We start from the raw sequence: 22,881 nt of genomic DNA, 5'->3' as shown, positions 1-22,881 counted from the left end.
ATTTACTGGTTTTTCATCAGTTCTATCATTTTTATGCCGGCCTTTTGTGTCTTTACCTCTGAACATGTGCATTTGTGGGTGTGTGTGTAGAGGTACAGTGAGGCGGAGAAAGCCATGGAACAGGTGCTGAAGCTGGATGAAGACTGTGAGGAGGCCGTCATCGATCTCTTCAACTGCAAAGTCTTACAGCTTATGGTACACACACACACGCTCGCTCACTCACACACTCTTGGTCCCAAGCCACCACCTTGCCCCTACCAACACTCTTGGAGTGTTGCTGACAACTCAGAGGGTGTCTTCCAGAGAGTGGTGAGGGGATCAGTTAACCCATCAACTTCGGGACTCACTCGTGGCTTGAATGATACAATTCATGTTCCACTTTTTTAAATAATAAAACAAGCATGAAATTCGAATGAACAAATCACCCCTGTTGTTTTACAAGATGTTAACCCCAGTAACAGTTAAAAACACCTGCATTGGACTTTTATCAATTAAGTACTGTGATTGTTTTCTATCAAAATGGTAAAAAAAAAAAGCTTCTTAGCAAAGAGCAATTTCTCAAGCAAGAATTTTGCTAAAACTATCTGGGAGTGGTCTGAGTGGGGAGGAGGAAACTGAAAACTAGCTGTTATTAGCAGAGGTTTGGAACGTTCTATTACCTGCTGATGATTGCACCAGGCAGGGCAAAACTCTATCCCACCACTACACACTGAAATCTCATGCGGTCTTTTCAAACAGCTCTTACACTTAAAGGACATAATTTTCACAATTTCACATATTGTCCCAACCTCATCGTGTGGAAATATGTGAAACACAGAAACATCATTTTTTTACTGCACAGGGTCGTTAAACATTTAATTTTAGAGGCATTTAATCTGTTATGTGTCAACTCTGGAAATCAGACAAACAAATGCATGGTAGATATAATTAGGCACACCTCCATTCTCCACACCTCCATTCTTTTGTATCAAATTGTGTGTCAGGGTAACACTTCACTCCCTCATTTTCACTCCCTCAGTTTTGGAAACTTGTGCATATGGCGGAGGTGCACTTGAACGCTTAAGTGGAGGGGCGAGGTGAAGGAGAAGGGAATGATTTTGGATTCAGCCGCTCGCGCGCGCGCACACACACAGCCTCTTCTACTTCAGAGTACTACATCAAATATTAATACACACACAATTCAAGCCTGCGTACACACGTGCTGATGTGCTGTCCATGGTCACACAGTACGTATGTGAAATGGCAGCGTATGGTTATGTTCCAGATCTACTAAATTGGCTCATTTCCTTTCCTTCATGACAAGCGGCTAAGGACAGGAAGACTGGAGTTTAGGTCAGCTTTTCAACTCTCCCCTGGGACCCCCAGCCGTTGCATGTATTTTAACTACATCACATTTGATTCAACTTGTTAACTAATAATCAAGCCATTGAATAGGTGATCAGGTGAGTTAGTTCAGGGCTGCAACAAATTTGTGTAACATCTAGGGGTGTTACTGTTCATGCACTTATGAGTTTTAGGGTGCATCTCAATAGTCTAAAGTGGTCTCCTACATCTGCACTCATCTGAAAACACAGGACAGGGGAAAGCATTGTGCTGCATTCATAAATGTGCATTTAACTCTCCAATCACTCTCAAAGCAGACAAGGAGAGGAAGCCACTAGACTGAAGGGATGGATCTGTAGTCTTGCCTCCTAACTCTCGCTCTCGCTCTGTCCCTCCTTTTCTCGCTCTTTCTAGGAGCTGGGTTTTGAGGAGATGCAGAGTGTGTTGCTGCTGGAGAGATTCACCAGTGTACAGGCTGTACTGGCTTCACCTGAGGCTTCTAGGGGTGAGGACTGGGGCTGTGGCGGTCATGACATTTTGTCAGCCGGTTATTGTCATGCAAAAGACTGCTGGTCTCACGGTAATTGTCGTTTAATTAGGATAAACACGGTTAGCATTTCCTGTCCTCCACACATCGAACATCTACATTTAAATCCATTTAATATACACATCACAAATATTTATTTTAGGTAGGTCTAAAGAAGCATTATGATATAGGATTTTATAGTTAATATAATTTAACTTAGCTGAATAAAATAGAAAGGCACTTGCATTGGAATGCAAAAAATAGCCTATAATTTGAAACAGGTCCTATATGTTAGATTTGTCAACTATAGTTGTAAATGATACAAACTTTAGACTGTCTTAGAAATCAAAACTTATATGTGCTGCATGATGCGACTATAGGCTATTGATGGTTTGAGAGAAAAAAAGCTTGCTCTGTTCCTTGTCTCAGCCTGCACACGATGGTCTCTCATAAAATTCTTATTTTTGATATTCTCAATTTATTCTTGTCTATACTAATATTTAAAATTAGTTTTTGCCCATTATCAAATGGGCAGGGGAGTAACGACGTCATCCATATGCACTTGAATAGCTGGTTCGTTTTTCAATCATGTCGGTTATTTCACTCCACGCCTTAAACACCGTTGGAGGAGCATGCAGCCTCTCGCTGCGCGACAGGTAATACTCCATCCAAACCCTGTATGCCATGGGCTCTCCAACCTTTTTCCTGCAGCTACCCAGTTCATTTGGGAAACCAAGGGAAATCTGTTCTGGACCATCGATAGTAACATGTTTTTACAACAAAAGAGAAAGGAGAAAGGAATGGAGAAGGAGATGGAAACACAGTGGTGAGATTCTGTAGCTAAAAGGAATGTGTCAGCCTATTCATTCTGAAAATACAAGCATCGCCTAGGCCCAGACTCATGGATAAAACGTTTGGAGCATAGCATAAGGTCCATCCAGTATGCATAAAAATACAGTCCACGCTCAAAGGCAATTACTAGAATTGGTTTAATTTTGAAGCATAGGCAAGACCAATTATGTACCAATGATATCTTAAATCGTGTATTTTTTTTCTGACTTGTGTGAAATGCGGTAGGCTGTGTTGTATAACACAATAGTTTTTAAAAAAATGTTTTGGTGGTTGGCTTCGGCTAATAGGTGTATGTGTATGCATAAGCTCTAATATGTGTGTGGGTGTTTTGAATGAATCATTACCTTAGAAAGCACTGTTCATTTTGTTGTTAGGCTTTGAAACAACATCCACAATGACCATATTTTACACTCAGTTTCAAACAGTTGTTGAACTTCTGTCTTCAAATTGATCAATCCCAGTGAGGTGAGTTTTAAAAGCACATACTGTTTTGATGAGTTTGTCATTTTCGATTCCATTTGCATTGATGTCAGAGCGGTTAAAGGGACAATAGAGCCCTGAGTACCAGGCCAGTAGCCTGGGGCGGCAGGTAGCCTAGCAGTTAAGAGCCAGTAACCGAAAGGTCGCTGGTTTGAATCCCAGAGCTGGCAAAGTGGAAAAATCTGCAGTTCTGCCCTACGACATGGACGTCGATTAAGGCAGCCTCCCCACAGATACAGAGCTTTCCATTAGTGACCTGATGGTTGTTAGCGAGTTGGGTATTACCAACGCATGTCCAGAGTGCATAAGAGGAGATTACCATGACTCAACGGTCATGTGGAATTTTACTGCGGTCATGACTGCCGGTGTGGCAGTAATACGGTCACTGCAAAAGCCCTAGTTATGATGCTCTCACACACACATTTTAAATACTTTATTTGAATCCACAAATTACTTTACATTTGAGAAGGATTCAAACATTTCAAAGTACATGGCTATCTGGACACTTATGGATATAGATAGAATGTTCTACAGAGCTACACTGCATATGTCACCTGACATGGAGCAGTACCTTGCTAGCTGCTTTGTCTTATCCAGGCACAAACACCACCCACCCACCATCTAGGCTGTGCCAGTACATGCAATGTCAGGAATTTGTCTAATTTCAATGACTGGGAAAGAAAGCAACACATTTTCTAAGTTATTGCTCTGGAATGTGAAGGTTGCACATAAATGTTTTTTTTTAATGTAATAATTCATTTGTCTTCCCTCTCCTCAGTGGTGAGCCAGGACTCCTCATTGAACCTGCCAGGGTAGGTGGATATTAGCCAATCATGTTTACCCTAAAGGGGTCATGGCCCCTGATTTTAAAATATAATAACATATACACTATCGTTCAAAATTTTGGGGTCACTTAGACAATACCTTGTTTTCCATGATAACATATAAGTTGCAAAATTAATAGGAAATATAGTCAAAATGTTGACAAAGTTATAAAGAATGATTTTTAATTTAAATAAAATTTGTCCTAACTCTGCTTTGCTGCAAATGGAGGATTCTTTGACTACTCACAGCCTTGCAGACCTTTGGCTTTCTAGTTGTCAATTTGTTGAAGTAATCTGAAGTTGGATTGGCTTGATGGGCACTTCTTACGGTCAAACTGCTTCCACCACTACCTCAATAGGGTTGAGATCCGGTGACTGTGCTGGCCACTCCATTAGAGACAGAATACCAGCTGACTGCTACTTCCCTAAATAGTTATTGCGTAGGTTGGAGCTGTGCTTTGGGTCATTGTCCTGTTGTAGGAGGAAATTGGCTCCAATTTAAGCGCTGTACACCGGGTTTGGCATGGTGTTGAAAATTGGAGTGATAGCCTTCCTCCTTCAAGATCCTTTTTAACCTGTACAAATCTCCCACTTTACCACAACCGAAGCACCCCCAGACCATCACGTTGCCTCCACCATGCTTGACAGATGGCGTCAAGCACTCCTCTAGCATCTTTTAATTTTTTCTGCGTCTCACGAATGTTCTTTGATCCGAACACCTCAAACTTTGTCTGTCCATAACACTTTTTCCAATCTTCCTCTGTACAGTGTCTGTGTTCTTTTGCCTATCTTAATATTTTCTTTTTATAGGCCAGTCTGAGATATGGCTTTTTCTTTGCAACTCTGCCTAAAAGGCCAACATCCCGGAGTCGCCTCTTCACTGTTGACGTTGAGACTGGTGTTTTGTGGGTACTATTTAATGAAGCTGCCAGTTGAGGACTTGAGACATCTGTTTCTCAAACTTCACACTAATGTACTTGTCCTTTTGCTCAGTTGTGCACCAGGGCCTCCCACTCCTTTTTCTATTCTGGTTAGAACCAGTTTGCGCTGTTCTGTGAAGGGAGTAGTACACAGCGTTGTACAAGATCTTCAGTTTCTTGGCAATTTCCTGCATGGAATAGCCTTAATTTCTCAGAACAAGAATAGACTGATTTTCAGAAGAAAGTATTTTATTTCTGGCCATTTTGAGCCTGTAACCAAACCCACAAAAGCTGATACTCAAAACTGGCCTTCTTTAGACTAGTTATTACTTCTTTAATCAGAACAGTTTTTAGCTGTACTAACATAATTGCAAAAGGGTTTTCTAATCAGTTAGCCTTTTTAAAATGAAATACTTGGATTAGCTAACACAACATGCCATTGGAACACAGGAGTGATGGTTGCTGATAATGGGCCTCTACGCCTATGAAGATATTCCATTTAAAAATCTGCCGTTTTCAGCTATAATAGTCATGTCTGTATTTCTGTCTACACAGTATTTCTGATCGATTTGATGTTATTTTAATGGACAAAAAAATTTGCTTTCTTTCAAAAACAAGGACATTTCTAAGTAACCCCATACTTTTGAACGGTAATATATATTTATATATAGCACCAGTCAAAGGTTTGGACACTTACTCATTCCAGGGTTGTTTAAAAAAAAAAATATTAGTGAAGACATCAGAACAATGAAATAACACATGGATCATGTTGTAACCTAAAAATTGTTAAACAAATCTAAATACACTGCTCAAAAAAATAAAGGAACACTTAAACAACCCAATGTAACTCCAAGTCAATCACACTTCTGTGAAATCAAACTGTTCACTTAGGAAGCAACACTGATTGACAATAAATTTCACATGCTGTTGTGCAAATGGAATAGACAACAGGTGGAAATTATAGGCATTTAGCAAGACACCCCCAATAAAGGAGTGGTTCTGCAGGTGGGGACCACAGACCACTTCTCAGTTCCTATGCTTCCTGGCTGATATTTTGGTCACTTTTGAATGCTGGCGGTGTTTTCACTCTAGTGGTAGCATGAGACGGAGTCTACAACCCACACAAGTGGCTCAGGTAGTGCAGCTCATCCAGGTTGGCAAATCAATGCGAGATGTGGCAAAAAGGTTTGCTGTGTCTGTCAGCGTAGTGTCCAGAGCATGGAGGCGCTACCAGGAGACAGGCCAGTACATCAGGAGACGTGGAGGAGGCCGTAGGTGGGCAACAACCCAGCAGCAAGACCGCTACCTCTGCCTTTGTGCAAGGAGGAGCACTGCCAGAGCCCTGCAAAATTACCTCCAGCAGGTCACAAATGTGAATGTGTCTGTTCAAAAGGTCAGAAACGGACTCTCTCAGACTCCATGAGGGTGGTATGAGGGCCCGACGTCCACAGGTGGGGGCTGTGCTTACACTCCAACACCGTGCAGGACCTTTGGCATTTGCCAGAGAACACCAAGATTGGCAAATTCGCCACTGGCGCCCTGTGCTCTTCACAGATGAAAGCAGGTTCACACTGAGCACATGTGACAGACGTGACAGTCTGGAGATGCCGTGGAGAACGTTCTGCCTGCAACGTCCTCCAGCAAGACCGGTTTGGCGGTGGGTCAGTCATGGTGTGGGGTGGCATTTCTTTGTGGGACCGCACAGCCCTCCATGTGCTCGCCAGAGGTAGCCTGACTGCCATTAGGTACCGAGATGAGATCCTCAGACCCCTTGTGAGACCATATGCTGGTGCGGTTGGACCTGGGTTCCTCCTAATGCAAGACAATGCTAGACCTCATGTGGCTGGAGTGTGTTAGCAGTTCCTGCAAGAGGAAGGCATTGATGCTATGGACTGGCCCGCCCGTTCCCCAGACCTGAATCCAATTGAGCACATCTGGGACATCATGTCTCGCTCCATCCACCAACGCCACGTTGCACCACAGACTGTCCAGCAGTTGTCGGATGCTTTAGTCCAGGTCTGGGAGGAGATCCCTCAGGAGACCATCCGCCACCTCATCAGGAGCATGCCCAAGCGTTGTAGGGAGGTCATACAGGCACGTGGAGGCCACACACACTGAGCCTCATTTTGACTTGTTTTAAGGACATTACATCAAAGTTCGATCAGCCTGTAGTGTGGTTTTCCACTTTAATTTTGAGTGTGACTCCAAATCCAGACGTCCATGGGTTGATAAATTTGATTTCCATTGATCATTTTTGTGATTTTGTTGTCAGCACATTCAACTATGTAAAGAAAAAAGTTTTTAATAAGAATATTTCATTAATTGAGATCTAGGATGTGTTATTTTAGTGTTCCCTTTATTTTTTTGTGCAGTATATATTTTATGTTTTGAGATTCTTCAATGTAGTCACCCTTTGCTTTGACAGCTTTGCACACTCTTGGCATTCTCTCAACCAGCTTCATCAGGTAGTCACCTGGAATGCATTTCAATTAACAGGTGTGCCTTAATTTGTGGAATTTATTTTCCCCTTAATGCGTTTGAGCCAATCAGTTCTGTTGTGACAAGGTAGGGTAATATACAGAAGATAGCCCTATTTGGTAAAAGACCAAATCCATAATATGGCAAGAACTGCTCAAATAAGCATAGAGAAATGACAGTCCAGCATTACTTTAAGACGTGAAGCTAAGTAAAATGTTTTTAAAAAGTTAAATTTCGGAAAATGTAAAGAACTTTGAATGTTTCAAGTGCAGTCTCAAAAACCACCAAGCGCTATGAAACTGGCTCTCATGAGGACCGCCACAAGAAAGGAAGACAGAGTTACCTCTGCTGCAGAGGATATGTTCATTAGAGTTAACTCCACCTCAGATTGCAACCGAAATAAATGCTTCAGTGTTCAAGTAACAGACACATCTCAACATCAACTGTTTAGAGGAGACTGCGTGAAATCAGGGCTTCATGGTTGAATTGCTGCAAACTACTACTAAAGGACACCAATAAGAAGAGACTTGCTTTGGCCAAGAAACACAAGCAATGGACAGTAGACTGGTGGCAATCTGTCCTTTTGGTCTGAGTCTAAATTTGAGATTTTTGGTTCCAACTGCCGTGTCTTTGTTAGACTATCGTGAAAATTTAGTACTGAGCGATATTTGGTCATTTCTTCAAACAATCATCTTCATTTAATATCGATGAATTATTGCAATAATGAGGCTGGTCGACCCACCCCACTCTTGAGTGTTGGACCAAGTAACCTAACCTTTACACAAATGCAGAGTACTATATATAGTTGACGTTAACAATGCTCAGTCATGGTTGGTTCAACCCCCCCCCCCCCCCCTCATGCAGACCAAGGAGCATCATAAGCCACTCCTGTCGTTATCTGCACGTGGGTTGTTATCTTAACCCCACCCTGTCTTAGTTTCCCAGATTATCCCAACCAGGAAATTATCCCAATCTGGTGAGATTTATCAAAACCAAACAGGACAAACGCCTTCATACATCACTCAATACATTTCTATATATCACTTGGTGTGTAAACTTCAATCCAAAACCCTCAAAAGACGGGTAATTCCCCCACTTTGACACGATTCACATAGTGACTGTGTTAAAAACAATACTACAAATTCAAATTACTACCCTTAATAACTCTCCAAAAACATTTCTACCCATAACATCATAGTAAAAATAGACTAGAGACAGGTCTATCCTTCTCGTGGTTTTATTAGTTATATAACTTCTCTGTAATTATCAGTATTATAAATGACACTTTTTAAATCATCATGGAATATCTCTCGGTATTCCAGGGAGGGAGATTAAACCACACTAGAAAGGACGGAGGTCGGAGTTTATTCAAACTCTTCAAATAAGTGTTACTTTCTCTAATTAGACCAATTATCTAAAAACATTTCATACATTTCCTATCCCAGGTTTACACTAAGTTTCTCCAGTATATTCTTTTATCAAAATAATTTGCGTGTTCAGGTAAAACTCTGAAAATAAAAACTTGTGCCCCTTTTAAGCTACCTCGGCACTAACACGTGTAAACCCTACTAAAACCAAATGAAATAGAACACTCACAATAAATCAAACATAGCATTTTTAAAAACACCAACAAATGTTTGGGTTCTTGAAACTATGGTAAAAACAAACAAAAATGGTCAGGCCTTATTTAATGAACTCCTCTTTGCCTCCAGATACCTTTTTTTATAAAACTGCTGTATTTCACTATACTAATATCATAATCAGCAACCCAAAGGTTTTAAATACAAACAAAACATGATGATGATAAATCCATTGTACTCCCTCCCAATCACGGCTGGATGTGATGCAGCCTGGATATTCAATACTCATTTCAATCTAGATTAAACAGATTATAATTTTTAGAATACAATATCTGCTGGATATTCCCTTTTTACTTCACACTCATTAAATGTCTATTTTAAGATGAACCTGTAATGCGCTAAATGTATAAAATACATCAGCCAATTCTTAATCAATCCAAACCTATTCAAATTTGAAATTCTTACTTTCCAATTTACCTACTTTCCTTTTGTTACCTTCACTAGTCTACATTTTTTTCCCATTAAACTCAGAAAGCCCTCTACAATCTCAACTGTACACTACGTCTGTTTTTCTGTCTAACGCTATGTTACCAGGTAAAAACATAATTTTGTTATTATGGTCAAAACAAACACTTCTCAGGGAGGCCACTTTAATTACACATCTATTCTTCGCTTTCGTCAATTCAATAAATATATTTGAAAATAAAACAAAGTCTCGCGAGATTAAAACTCCTAGGGTTTTCCTGAGTTGCATTGTTCTCGAATCTCCCAAATATGTTCTCCTTGTATCGGCGGTTGCACTTTACCATATAATACCTCGTGACCCTGCTCTACCACACAGTTTACTACCACATAGTTTACTACCACATAGTAGCTTCATCCTGTCATTATCTACACGTGGGTTGTTGTCTTAACCCCACCCTGGCTTAGTTTCCCAGATGCAAGGGTGATTTAGAGACCATGAGGAATTGTTCTAAACTCCTCCTGGCTACCTCTGATAAACCCACCACATATTGTCTGTGTAATTCAGTCTTTAGCTCATTTGTCAGCTCAAGCCATCTCTGGTGACCATACACCCATATTAGCTGCAGGGAACTAGTGGAGATCATAAAAACAGAGACACTAACATGACAGAAATATCCTTCTGTTTATTAAGCATTAATTGTTAACTATTAATATCAAACAATTTCTATCGCAAGATGCAAAGATTGGGTGAACGGATGATCTCCGCATATGTGGTTCCCACTGTTAAGCATGAAGGTGGTGGTGTCGGGCGGAGTGCTTTGCTGGTGACACTGTCAGTGATTTATTTAGAATTCAAGGCACACATAACAAGCATGGCTACCACAGCATTCTGCAGCGATATGCCATCCCATCTGGTTTGCGTTTAGTAGGACTATCCATTTGTTTTTCAATAGGACAATGACCCAACACACCTCCAGGCTGTGTAAGGGATATTTGACCAAGAAGGAATGTGATGGAGTGCTGCATCAGATGACCTGGCCTCCACAATCACCCAACTTCAACCCAATTGAGATGGTTTGGGATGAGTTGGACCGCAGAGTGAAGAAAAGGCAGCCAAAAAGTGCTCCGCATATGTGGGAGTGTTGGAAAAGCATTTCTCATGCAGCTGGTTGAGAGAATGCCAGTAGTGTGCAAAGCTGTCATCAAGGGAAAGGCTGGCTACTTTGAATAATATAAAATGTATTTTGATTCGTTAAACTTTTTTGGTTGCTACATGATTCCATATGTGTTATTTCATATTTTTGATGCCTTCACTATTATTCTACAATGTTGAAAATAGTACAAATAAAAACCCTTGAATGAGTTAGTGTGTGTGTGTGTGCTTACAGTGGCAAGAATGTATGTGAACCCTTTGGAAATACCTTTTGAGTTCTGCATAAATTGGTCATAAAATCTGATCTTCATCTAGGTCACAACAATAGACTATCTTCTTAAACTAATAAAACACAAACAATTATACATGTTCATGTCTTTATTGAGCGCACCGTGTAAACATTCACAGTTCAGGGTGGGAAAAGTATGTGAACTGCCCTCGGTCATACCACAGCATCTCAATCGCATTGAGGTCAAGACTCTGACTGGGCCACTTTAGAAGGCGTATTTTCTTCTGTTGAAGCCATTCTGTTGATTTACTTCTGTGTTTTGGGTCGTTGTCCTGTTGCATCACCCAACTTCTGTTGAGCTTCAATTGGCGGACAGATACACTCCTGCAAAATGTCTTGATAAACTTGAATTCATTTTTCCATCAATTATAGCAAGCTGTCCAGGCACTGAGGCAGCAAAGCAGCCCCAAACCATGACACTCCCTCCACCAACAGTGCTGAACTTTCTCAATTTCTATAGACAATTTGTCTTACCAACTGATGAACATCGAGGCTTTTAGAGATACTTTTGTAACCCTTTCCAGCTCTGCAAGTCAACAATTCTAAGATCTTTGTTTGAGTCATAGTTCACATCAGGCAATGCTTCCTGTAAATAGCAAACTCAAATTTTGTGAAGTTTTTTTTATGGGGCAAGGCAGCTCTAACCAACATCTCCAATCTCATCTCATTGTTTTGACTCCAGTTTAGCTGACTCCTGACTCCAATTAGCTTTTGGTGTAGTCATTAGCCTAGAGGTTGATACTTTTTCCAACCTACACTGTGAATGTTGAAATAATGTATTCAATATATACAAGAAAAATACAATTTGTGTGTTTATTAGTTTAAGCACACGGTTTGTCTATTGTTGTGACTTAGATGAAGATCAGATCAAATTTGACCAATTTATGCAGAAATCCAGGTAATTCCAAAGGGTTCACATACTTTTTCTTGCTACTATATATGGATGGATTGGTGTGTGTGGTGTGTTTGTATGCATACCTTTTGGATTTCTGTGTGTGTAACATGAAGACTGTGTGGACGTAAGTGATGTCTTTTCCCTATTCGGTCTCACTTTCTTTCCTTCAGGTCCTTGTGTGCGTCTCTCTGGGTGGGGAACGTGACCACTGAGATTGCTGAGAAACACCTGTTGGACCTCTTTCAAACCTATGGGGAGATAGACAGCATACGAGTTATCCACGAGCGGTTCTGTGCATTTGTCAACTTCAAGAACGCCAACATGGCATCGCGGGCCATGGAGAAACTCAACGTGAGTGGCCTTCTGTGAAATAAGATGCTGTGGCCTCTCTTCTGTTTTGTATATTGTAGTTCTTGTTAACTTTTTCTTGACATTTTATCTTTCGGATTCTTACAAAAATGCACAATTGAGTATTTTCTATTGATCTTAATGTACAGTGCCTTGCGAAAGTATTCGGCCCCCTTGAAATTTGCGACCTTTTGCCACATTTCAGGCTTCAAACATAAAGATATAAAACTGTATGTTTTTGTGAAGAATCAACAACAAGTGGGACACAATCATGAAGTGGAACGACATTTATTGGATATTAACTTTTTTAACAAATCAAAAACGGACAAATTGGGAGTGCAAAATTATTCAGCCCCTTTACTTTCAGTGAAGCAAACTCTCTCCAGAAGTTCAGTGAGGATCTCTGAATGATCCAATGTTGACCTAAATGACTAATGATGATATACAATCCACCTGTGTGTAATCAAGTCTCCGTATAAATGCACCTGCACTGTGATAGTCTCAGAGGTCCGTTAAAAGCGCAGCGAGCATCATGAAGAACAAGGAACACACCAGGCAAGTCCGAGATACTGTTGTGAAGAGGTTTAAAGCCGGATTTGGATACAAAAATATTTCCCAAGCTTTAAACATCCCAAGGAGCACTGTGCAAGCGATAATATTGAAATGGAAGGAGTATCAGACCACTGCAAATCTACCAAGACCTGGCCGTCCATCTAAACTTTCAGCTCATACAAGGAGAAGACTGATCAGAGATGCAGCCAAGAGGCCCATGATCACTCTGGATGAACTGCAGAGATCTACAGCTGAGGTGGGAGACTCTGTCCATAGGACAACAATCAGTCGTATATTGCACAAATCTGGCCTTTATGGAAGAGTGGCAAGTAGAAAGCCATTTCTTAAAGATATCCATAAAAGGTGTTTAAAGTTTGCCACAAGCCACCTGGGAGACACACAAAACATGTGGAAGAAGGTGCTCTGGTCAGATGAAACCAAAATTGAACATTTTGGCAACAATGCAAAACGTTATGTTTGGCGTAAAAGCAACACAGCTCATCACCCTGAACACACCATCCCCACTGTCAAACATGGTGGTGGCAGCATCATGGTTTGGGCCTGCTTTTCTTCAGCAGGGACAGGGAAGATGGTTCAAATTGATGGGAAGATGGATGGAGCCAAATACAGGACCATTCTGGAAGAAAACCCGATGGAGTCTGCAAAAGACCTGAGACTGGGACGGAGATTTGTCTTCCAACAAGACAATGATCCAAAACATAAAGCAAAATCTACAATGGAATGGTTCAAAAATAAACATATCCAGGTGTTAGAATGGCCAAGTCAAAGTCCAGACCTGAATCCAATCGAGAATCTGTGGAAAGAACTGAAAACTGCTGTTCACAAATGCTCTCCATCCAACCTCACTGAGCTCGAGCTGTTTTGCAAGGAGGAATGGGAAAAAATGTCAGTCTCTCGATGTGCAAAACTGATAGACATACCCCAAGCGACTTACAGCTGTAATCGCAGCAAAAGTTGGCGCTACAAAGTATTAGCTTAAGGGGGCTGAATAATTTTGCACGCCCAATTTTTCCGTTTTTGATTTGTTAAAAAAGTTTGAAATATCCAATAAATGTCGTCCCACTTGTTGTTGATTCTTCACCAAAAAATACAGTTTTATATCTTTGTTTGAAGCCTGAAATGTGGCAAAAGGTCGCAAAGTTCAAGGGGGCCGAATACTTTCGCAAGGCACTGTATTTGTATTTTATGGGTGTATGTGTATTCCCTCACAGGGCTACAGTATAGAGAACACAAGGTTGGTGGTTCGCTACCCAGACCGTAACACCCAGAGGGTTCTGCCAATCCCCCTCAAGAGTAGCCCCCCCGCATCGCAACAGGCAGCTGCTGCTACTTGGTAAGGAACCACACCCTTATAAGGCTGAGATATGCAAAAGGTAAAACGGTGCCACTGGTTGTCCCCAGGCGCATTTATTGTTTTTGTTTTTGAAAAGGAGATGAGCATCCAGCAACATAATAAAAATCAAATGTGGGAGACAGATTTTCAGTTGAATGCATTATTGTACAACTGACTAGGTATCCCCCTCTCCCTTTCATTGTTGTAATACCGCAAACAGATGTGGCTGTTTCACTGCAACTTTAAAGGATCATTCATAATTCCAGGTTTTTGCCTATTTCAACACCGTAGGTAAATCAAGAATAAGCTAAAAACTTTAAAGGTGGAATAGTTATCTTTTTTTTTTTTTACTCTATAAACCAAAAGGAAATCAGTTGAGGATGAGCCTACTTGAAAATGGGTATAATTTCATCCCAAAATTACCTCTACATAACATTTCAACCTTTTTGCCCCTTTTCCAGTCCCAGACGTCGTGGCCCAGTGAACGGAGATGAGTGTTACTTCTGGAGGACCACTGGCTGCCATTTTGGGGACAAGTGTCGCTACAAACACATTTCCGAACAGAGGGGCAAAGACAGGAAGCCCTGGCAGCCCTGAGCACAGTTTCCTCCCCACCTCTGGGCTTTTATAGAAACTGGAACCCCATTACGAACACTGACTGAGCCGAAGGACTATTAAATTGGGCCATGTTCTCCCCCCAAGGACAGCAGGAGAACTGTTATGGAGGACAATGTTAAGACTAATAAAATGGTGGACACCATAATTTAATGAGTGGACACCATCATTAATAAGAGCGTATTTTGACTAATAATGGACCAATTAACAGCCGTTCCCCTTGACCACAGCTCTGTGTTTAGGCTCATGAAAACCAACCTCAAAAGCTTTAAGCCTTAAAACCTTATCGGCCTTTACAGTTAGCATTAGTTAGCCTTACAGCTTGCATTTGTTAGCCTAACCAGCCAGTTCAAGGCTTAGAGGAAGAAAGGTGTCATACATTGTCAAGATTCTCTAGGAGGAGCTCTCCTTTCTCTGCTTTGGTGAAGGTAACCAACTGAACAATTTTCTATGACCTCTGTTCGATCATTTATCTGATTTGAGTCTTGATCCTGGGAAAGTGACAATGGGTGCTGTTTCTCTAGTAAGGGCAAGCTGCAGTCTCGGTCCCTTCAGCCCTGGCTATGCTATGCTATGCTAATCTACAGCCACTACTGTCTGGGTTTTGTGGCCTGTGCTGTCCTTGTCCTCCTTCTCTCATTTCCCAACCACATCTCTCTTACCGTGCCAATACCGTCAGAATGGAATAGGCCCTCTACACCAAAGGTGACCCAGAAGCCATGCAGCAGATTCACCCTGACGTTTCAGTTCCTCCCTAAAAGGATGGTGCCTCCCTTCCACTCTGACTTGGTGCTTAGTAACCTTATAATAGTATAATGTTCATTAGGTACCAAATGTGAGAAAACAGACAGGGAAGGACTACCTGGATTTCTCCAAAAATAAATGTTCCATTTCCAAACATTTTCCTTGGCATGCCCTAATGAACATGACCCAGTACTTGATCTACACTGGGCTATGGATCTGTGCTATTGGCCTTAGCTATGTGGTCCATTGCAATGTGCACAAACCCCATAATGAAGATCTAAAGAGAGGTTGGGGAAGAGAGCAGTACCACCAAATTCCATAAAGGTAACTTGTTCTTCAGTGTATTAATGTGTGTTTCTATTTTTCATTTTACTACTGTACCCGATGGCCAACCACTTAAATGCAGACTGAATCTGTTGCGTGATTTTTGACACTGAGAATTGACACCTACTTGTCTGTGTTTGTCAAGGTTTGAGTAATTGTAGTTATTAAGTAAGCTAGTTTTTAAAACATCTGGGAAATAAGCCTCTTATTTCTTGAATGAACCAAATAGATTTTTCTACCATCTATTCTCTAGAACAAGCACCCTCTTTGTCCTATGAAGGAACAGAATCACTGAATTTACACTGTATTCGGAGGGTATTCAGACCCCTTGACTTTTTCGATATTTTGTTATGTTACAGCCTTAGTCTAAAATGGATTGATTGAGGGAAAAGAAAATCTACCCACAATACAGCATAATGACAAAGTGAAAACAAGTTTTTAGATGTTTTTTTTGAAACCGATACCTTATTTACATTATTATTCACAAGGGGAGGTTCTGCTTTTCTGTGGTTGCCTTGTTTCCAGCCTCGTAGAGATTGGTCAAAGCAAACAGAACTTCATATTGGGGAAAAAGTCACATGAGAAACCAAGAGAATATTACCTTTTTAAATGAATCGCAGAAGTGTATTTTTTTTGTTCGTTTCATGACCAAGTACACAGTATTCACTCATTTTGGCCAATGCATGTTTAATAATTTTGATAGAAATGAACAATTAAGTATTTCTGTGTGGTGCCCACTTTTAAATTTGGTGTGGTTTTAGTAAAGGAGTCCATTTCTCGAGCCCCCTTTTTAATTTTTTTTTAATGATATACCCCACAAAATCGGTATACGCACAACTGTTTAACTCAGGCACTGTAATCTCTGTATGCTAAATCTACCAAATATTGTGTTAAACTATTCTGCACTGCCAAAGAGTCCTTTGTAAGTCATACATTTATTTGAATAATTTCAGCCTCTGTCTTTATTTTTCTGTTTTCGTCCTGCCGTTATGGTGTATGTAAACCAGTGGTGTCATCACGCACACACCCTATTCTATTCACTGTTTTCATGGAACAACTCTCCTATTCTATTACATATTCTGCACTTTATTGGTTATTTATCAATTTTTATAAAATATGGTTAGGCAACCTTTGGGGGGGTGTGTGTGTGTGTGTGTGTGTGTGTGTGTGTGTATATAGAGGTACAGTGATGTACAGTAACAATTGGAACAGCTTCTGAAGCTGAATCGAGACGGCGGAGGCTGTCGACGATATCTTCAACTGCAGCTCATGGTTAAACACACACAGATGACTGATAGCGGGTCAGAAGTATACGGGCACAGTGATCCTGGTTCCTCTATGTTCCTGCCTTTCTAGGGAGTTTTACCTGGCCGTCGTGCTTCATCTACATTGCTTACTGTTTGGGGTTTTAGGCTGGGTTTCTGTATAGCACTTTGACATCTGGTGATGTAAAAAGGGCTTTAAATACATTTGAGTGGTGTGTAGTTTAGCTTGCTTAACACCAGGGGGCATAATAGCATCATAGCATCAATTAAAACTAAACTCAATCCAAATAGAAAGGAGAGTGGCATTTGTAGCTGGATTGTAAATGTTATTTTCCAAATAGGTATTGAGAGCTTGCTCCTTTAACTAGCACTAGCAGTAACTGCAGAGCTTGATCATCACGCAATAACGCTGACGTGTCAGTCACTTACTTGTATGTGAGCGAGATGGAAGCTGACGGTGGTTAGTATTTGCATGGAGGATCGATGGATGGTGTGTGTGTCACAGATAAAATCTTTTTTTGGTGGATGATCGATGAAGTAGGGAGAACCACTCTAACCAAGGGGAGAATGATCGACGTAGACTACTGTACTATTGGATGTGTGGGAAAATTCAACTGCACACCCTATTTCTAAAGATGTTTAAAGCACCCGTCTGACCCTCCATACAGTGTGTGAGTTAGGAGGTGGTGTCATTTGAATAGACAGTATGTATTTATCCCCTGACTGTGTAGAGCATCTATGTATGCTCTGCAACAGGAGGCTGAACATATTTGGCATGGGCCCTCAGATCATCAAAAGGTTCAACAGCTGCACCATTGAGAACACATTGACTGGCTGCATCACCACTTTTTATGGCAACTGCAAGGCACCCGACTGCAAGTCCCTACAGAGGGTGGTGAGTAGGGCCCAGGACACCACGTCGAGCTCCCTGCCATCCAGGACCTCTATACCAGGCGGCGTCAGAGTAAGGCCCCCAAAAAATTCAGCCTCCAGCCACCCAAGTATTTATTGATCTTGTCACTATTTCATTTTTTTTTTTTTTTTATCATAAACTCTGCATTGTTTGAAAAGGACCCTTAAGTAAGAATTTCACTGTTAGTCTACACATTCTGTTTACGTAATGTGACACATTTGATTTGATTTGCCTTTGCAGAGTGTGGCTGAGGGCAGAGCAGTGCCAGGCTGCATCATTCGAGAAGTGGGGGAGAGAGTGAGTGCTCCGCCACAGCAACTAGCTATACTGTTTGTGTGTGTGTGTGTGTGTCTCTTTTTCTCATTCTTACACACACACTGTCCTCCGCTTCCTCGCAAATAGTTGGGTCAGCTGTTCGGTGCAAATACATGCATGTGCAAACACGCATGCACGCACTATTCTCAAACAGTCAGGTCTTTGTCTTCACACACCAGCATTCCTGCCTGTACCTCATTTCTCTCTCTTGTGTCATCCATCAAGTAGGATCTCAATCAAATGTATTTATAAAGCCCTTTTTACATCAGCCGCTGTCACAAAGTGCTGTACAGAAACCCAGCCTAACACCCCAAACAGCAAGCAATGGAGAAGCACGGTGGCTAGGAAAAACTCCTTAAAGGCCAGAACCTAAAGAGGAACCAGGCTCTAAGGGGTGCCCAGTCCTCTTCTGGCTGTGCCGGATGGAGATTATAACAGAACATGGCCAAGATGACCAGCAGGGTCAGATAATCACAGTGGTTGTAGAGGGTGCAACAGGTCAGCACCTCAGGAGTAAATGTCAGTTGGCTTTTCATAGCCAATCATTCAGAGTTAGACAGCAGGTGCGGTAGAGAGAGTCCAAAACAGCAGGACCGGGACGAGGTAGCACTTACAGTGAACCGGTCAGGGTCAATAGCCACAGGCAGAAACAGTTGAAACTGGAGCAGCCGCATGACCAGGTGGACTGGGGACAACGAGGGATGGTCCTAGGGCTCAGAGAGTGAGAGAAAATACACACACTTAAATTCACACAGGACACCGGATAAGACATGAGAAATACTCCAGATATAACCAACTGACAGTCCCCCGACACAAACCCGGACAGGAAGATCACGTCAGTGACTCAACCCACTCAAGTGATGCACCCCTCCTAGGGACAGCATGGAAGAGCACCAGTAACCAAGTGACTCAGCACCCGTAATAGGGTTAGAGGCAGAGAATCCCAGTGGAGAGAGGGGAACCAGACAGGCAGAGACAGCAAGGGTGGTTCGTCGCTCCAGTGCCTTTCCGTTCACCTTCACAACCCTGGGCCAGACTACACACAATCATAGGACCTACTGAAGAAATGAGTTTTCAATAAAGACTTAAAAGGTTGAAACTGAGTCTGCGTCTCTCATATAGGTAGGCAGACCATTCCATAAAACATACGTGTAGGTATGTACAGCAGGACCAAATCAGAGAGATAGGTAGGAGCAAGGCCATGTAATGCTTTGTAGGTTCGCAGTAAAACATTGATATCAGCCCTTGCTTTGACAGGAAGCCAGTGTAGAGAGGCTAACTGGAGTAATATGATTTTTTGGTTCTAGTCAAGATTCTAGAAGCCGTGTTTAGCACTGACAAAAGTTTATTTAGTTCTTTATCTGGGTAGCCGGAAAGTAGAGCATTCAGTAGTCTAATGTAGAAGTGACAAAAGCATGTATTAATTTTTCTGCATCATTTTTGGACAGTAAGTCCTTGAAATATTCTTGATATGTTCGTCAAAAGAGAGATCAGGGTCCAGAGTAACACCGAGGTCCTTCACAGTTTTATTTAAGATGACTGTACATCCATTAAGATTAATTGTCAGATTCAACAGAAGATTTCTTTGTTTGTTGGTACCTAGAACTTGCATCTCTGTTTTTCCCGAGTTTAAAAGTAAAACATTTGCAGCCATCCACTTCTTTATGTCTGAAACACAGGCTTCCAGGGAGGGCAATTTTGGGGCTTCGCCATGTTTTATCGAAATGTACAGCTGTGTATTGTCCTCATAGCAGTGAAAGTAAACATGTTATGTTTACGAATGATGTCACCAGAGGTAAAATATATAGTGAAAACAATACTGGTCCTAAAACAGAACCTTGAGGAACACTGAAATTTACAGTTGATTTGTCAGAAGACAAACCATCCACAGAAACAAACTATCTTTCCGACAGATAAGATCTAAACGAGGCCAGAACATGTCCGTGTAGACCAATTTGGGTTTACAATCTCTCCAAAAGATTGTGGTGATCGATGGTATCAAAAGCAGCACTAAGGTCTAGGAGCATGAGGACAGATGCAGAGATTTGGTCTGACGCCATTAAAATGTAATTTACCACCTTCACGAGTGCAGTCTCAGTGCTATGATGGGGACTAAAACCAGACTGAAGCATTAAGTATACATTGTCTTCAGGAAGGCAGTGAGTTGCTGCGCAACAGCTTTTTAAAACATTTTTGAGAGGAATGGGAGATTCAATATAGTCTGCTAGTTTTTTATATTTTCTGGGTCAACGTTTGGCTTTTCCAAGTGAGGCTTTATTATTGCCGCTTTTGGTGAGTTTGGGACACATCCGGTGGATAGGGAGCCGTTTATTATATTCAACATAGGAGGGCCAAGCACAGGAAGCAGCTTTTTCTCTGATAAACCTCTCTAATAGGGGCCTGTTCTTCCTCTGTTAGTTTACCAGCCAGGCAGGGAGTACCAGGCGGTGTCAGAGGAAGGCCATAAAAATTGTCAGAGACTCCAGCCACCCTAGTCATAGACTGTTCTCTCTGCTACCACACGGCAAGCGGTACCGGAGCGCCAAGTCTAGGTCCAGGATGCTTCTAAACAGCTTCTACCCCCAAGCCATAAGACTCCTGAACATCTAGTCAAATGGCTACCCAGACTTTTCACATTGCCCCCCCCCCTCCTCTTTCCACACCACTGCCACTCTCTGTTATCTATGCATAGTCGCTTTAATTAACCCTACCTACAGTGGGGCAAAAAAGTATTTAGTCAGCCACCAATTGTGCAAGTTCTCCCACTTAAAAAGATGAGAGAGGCCTGTAATTTTCATCATAGGTACACTTCAACTATGACAGACAAAATGAGAAAAAAAATCCAGAAAATCACATTGTAGGATTTTTTTATGAATTTATTTGCAAATTATGGTGAAAAATAAGTATCTACATGTACATACTACCTCAACTACCCGGTGTCCACGCACATTGACTGTACAGGCACCCCCCTGTATATATTGTTATTTTTTAACTATCCTCTTTCATTACTTGTTACTTTTATCTCTTATTCTTATCCAGATTTTTAAAACTGCACTGTCGGTTAGGGGCTCGTAAGTAAGCATTTCACTGTAAGATTGTATCCGGTTGTATTCGGCGCATGTGACAAATAACATTTTATTTGATATGCGTGATTTGAGTTTACGTGATTCCATAGTAAAACCATGTGCAATCAAGTATTATGTCTTTAGCTGACTAAGATCAAGGAATGGTCATGAGAAGCGAATATCAAAGCAAGTATTATTTAATAACTTTGCAAAATGAGTGGACTCACATACAAGGCATGAATCTGATGTTACAAGGCAATACTGCCATTAACAAAGCATAGTTCAAGGCATTTAGATTCAAAGGTTAATGTACATTACAGAACATGACTTTTTAAATTTTTGCTAGACTTACTAGGAAACAGTTCTCCAATGGACAGGATACAGGATCAGCGAGAGAGAACAACAGACCATTTAATTTATAACATACTACAGAGCAGGGCTGCCCAACCCTCTTCCTGGAGATCTACTGTCCTGTGGTTTTTCAGTCCAACCCTAATTTAACACACCAGATTCTACTAATTAGCTGCTCAACAAGACCTTAACTAGCTGTATCAGAACCGCTAAATTAGGGTTGGACTAAAAACCTACAGGACAGTAGATCTCCAGGAAGAGGGTTGGGCAGCGCTGCTGTAGAAATAGAAAGATACATTTTGGCCACTCAGAGGGGAAGTGCGACTGCTCTTTGGGCATTGTACTTGATCCATTTGCCATCCATTTTCCATGTGGCTGGAGGTGACACAGCGCACATAAATTAGGGCTGAGCCTACACCGCCATTCTAGCACCCAGTCACACACACCCTGTCCCAGCCTGCCTGGCTAGCACACAAACAACTAGAATGCTGGTTCTGGATTCACACAGTCACAGACACACACACACACACACACACACACACTCTACTGTAGTCGGCATGATCCAGTTCTTGCCCCTTAGTTTAAACGTTATTATAATTAGAGCATGTAGTTTTTTTTACATGCATCCAATAGTACAGTAATCTACATCAATCCTTCTCCCCCTGGTTAGTAGTTACACATTCTCCCTACTGTATCTATCCTCAACCACACTTACTAACCAATATGAGCTTTCATCTGTGACACACACACCATCCATCCATCCTCCACGCATATACTAACCACTGCCAGCTTTCATGTTGGTCATATACACAAACAAAACTGCATAAAAATAGATTTACCGTGTATGAAAACATAGCTGTTTTCATAATAAGTTAGAAATATGCAGAGCCATGGCATCTGAGTTTATCTGTGAATTTATGGTAATCATGGATGGTTCTGTCCCCCTGCACCACTCCTCTCGCGTAACATGGGAATATTAAGTCTATGAATATACCCTGTCCTTCTCAAAATAGAGACCTTGAGGTTTGCATTTATACTGAAATATCCTTTATCAACAAAGCACCCGGGGGCGGAATATTCCAGGTGACTAATTCTGTCGCTACCTAACCCCACCCCCCCACCCCAAATGAGTTGGTCAAATAAATGTACAGCTTCCCAACAACAAGCAGAAAAATTAACATGGACACCTTGAGGAAATTTACTGAAACAGCCAGGGACTGTCGGTCTTCTTATTGGATTTGTCCAATAAG

The 22,881-nt window shown here is 41.5% G+C and overlaps 1 protein-coding gene across 6 annotated transcripts in view; it reads left to right on the top strand.

Moving 5' to 3' along the window:
* Window positions 1-16,674, top strand: part of LOC109899841 (hsp70-Hsp90 organizing protein 1) — a 48,691-nt gene extending 32,017 nt beyond the window's left edge. For 3 of the 6 annotated variants that reach the window (XM_031835480.1, XM_020495428.2, XM_031835479.1), the window contains exons 10-15: window positions 91-195; window positions 1,738-1,828; window positions 3,960-3,993; window positions 11,956-12,136; window positions 13,918-14,039; window positions 14,501-16,674. In XM_031835480.1, coding sequence (XP_031691340.1) covers window positions 91-195; window positions 1,738-1,828; window positions 3,960-3,993; window positions 11,956-12,136; window positions 13,918-14,039; window positions 14,501-14,636 — 669 coding nt within the window. In that variant the 3' untranslated portion in view covers window positions 14,637-16,674. Of the gene's footprint in view, window positions 1-90; window positions 196-1,737; window positions 1,904-3,959; window positions 3,994-11,955; window positions 12,137-13,917; window positions 14,040-14,500 lie in introns of all 6 variants that reach the window. The other 3 variants (XM_020495426.2, XM_031835478.1, XM_020495427.2) reach the window with 1 other exon arrangement.
* Window positions 16,675-22,881: the final 6,207 nt, after the last annotated feature.

Source organism: Oncorhynchus kisutch, linkage group LG11 (genome assembly GCF_002021735.2).
Source record: "Oncorhynchus kisutch isolate 150728-3 linkage group LG11, Okis_V2, whole genome shotgun sequence".
Lineage (NCBI taxonomy): Eukaryota > Metazoa > Chordata > Actinopteri > Salmoniformes > Salmonidae > Oncorhynchus > Oncorhynchus kisutch.
The sequence above is the reverse complement of the archived record's forward strand: the minus strand, read 5'-3'. Positions and strand labels throughout refer to the sequence as shown.